Source organism: Anneissia japonica, unplaced genomic scaffold (genome assembly GCF_011630105.1).
Source record: "Anneissia japonica isolate Jap-2015-1 unplaced genomic scaffold, ASM1163010v1 scaffold148819_len1616_cov186, whole genome shotgun sequence".
NCBI classification, from domain to species: domain Eukaryota; kingdom Metazoa; phylum Echinodermata; class Crinoidea; order Comatulida; family Comatulidae; genus Anneissia; species Anneissia japonica.
The window spans coordinates 564-1,608 of NW_022750417.1; the positions used below are offsets into that span (position 1 = coordinate 564).

General features: G+C 39.3%; 1 protein-coding gene across 1 annotated transcript; it reads left to right on the forward strand.

Annotated features, from left to right (window-relative positions):
* Positions 1-210: 210 nt before the first annotated feature.
* Positions 211-1,026, forward strand: LOC117121327 (forkhead box protein Q1-like; the record flags this gene model as incomplete). Its single annotated transcript, XM_033266475.1, has 1 exon — positions 211-1,026. A coding segment is annotated over exon 1 (816 nt), but the record flags the coding sequence as incomplete, so codon positions are not given.
* Positions 1,027-1,045: the final 19 nt, after the last annotated feature.

Here is a 1,045-nt window from a genome sequence, read left to right on the forward strand (position 1 = left end):
CTTCGTTGCACCAGGTTACACCTCCTAAACTATTATAGCGATTGAAACAATAGCTTTTGTTCTACACAGTTGACCAATTACATTACAGTTCGACTAGGTGAGCTCTAAATCCTAGTGTTTATAAACTGTGGCAATTTGTTTCATCTTCATTAGCCACTTTGAGCTTTAGAACAACAGACAAAAATACATTAATTGAAAAAGTTGTATAGTATGGCAAGAGTATTGAAGAGTATGAACATAGTTGACTCGCCTGACTCTACCGTTCATGAAGCTGTTCCAGACAGTGTTTCTGTTAAACCGGAGCCTCAGAATTCTGATGATGTTGAATGTGTTACAAAGGGGGTACAAATTGAATCACCCACCGAAACACCGAAAGTCAATAAGCGAAAACGACCACGACCAGACTATATGCGGCATATCAAATCTCCATTTTCTTACGTCGAGATGATTACCTTTGCCATCGTGTCGAATCCCAATACCATGATGACGCTACAGAACATTACAAATTTCATGCCGAAAGCTTTTTGTTGCCTTCGTGGGGGTTACGAAGGATGGAAGAACAGTGTGCGTCATACTTTGAGTATCAACGATTGTTTCAAAAAAGTTCTGCGTCGTCCAGATAGGCCTTCAGGAAAAGACAACTTTTGGATTATGAATGTAGATTGTAAACATTGTAGGTCGTCAGGAATGGAAAAAGATTGGACGGACTTAAAATTACGTTATCAGCAATATGTACAGGAATTTATGGTTGATTCATCAGGCGTACAACTTAAATCTCCACCCAATGTAAGATTTGACAACAATCAAAAGACAAGATCACCTCAAGCTGCAGTGAGTCCCGTGAGTTTTGTTTATCATCAAGTTGAATACCCACGTCATATGTTAATGCCAGTCACATATGAGAACTCTGTGCATGCGACGAACCAATCAAACATTCAGTCAGTCTCGTATCCAATGGATCTTTCTACTAAATCACATGGCAGTCGAAAACGACAATCTTTGGATGATGAACCACTTGATCTAAGCGTGAAAAGACAGAAAACTT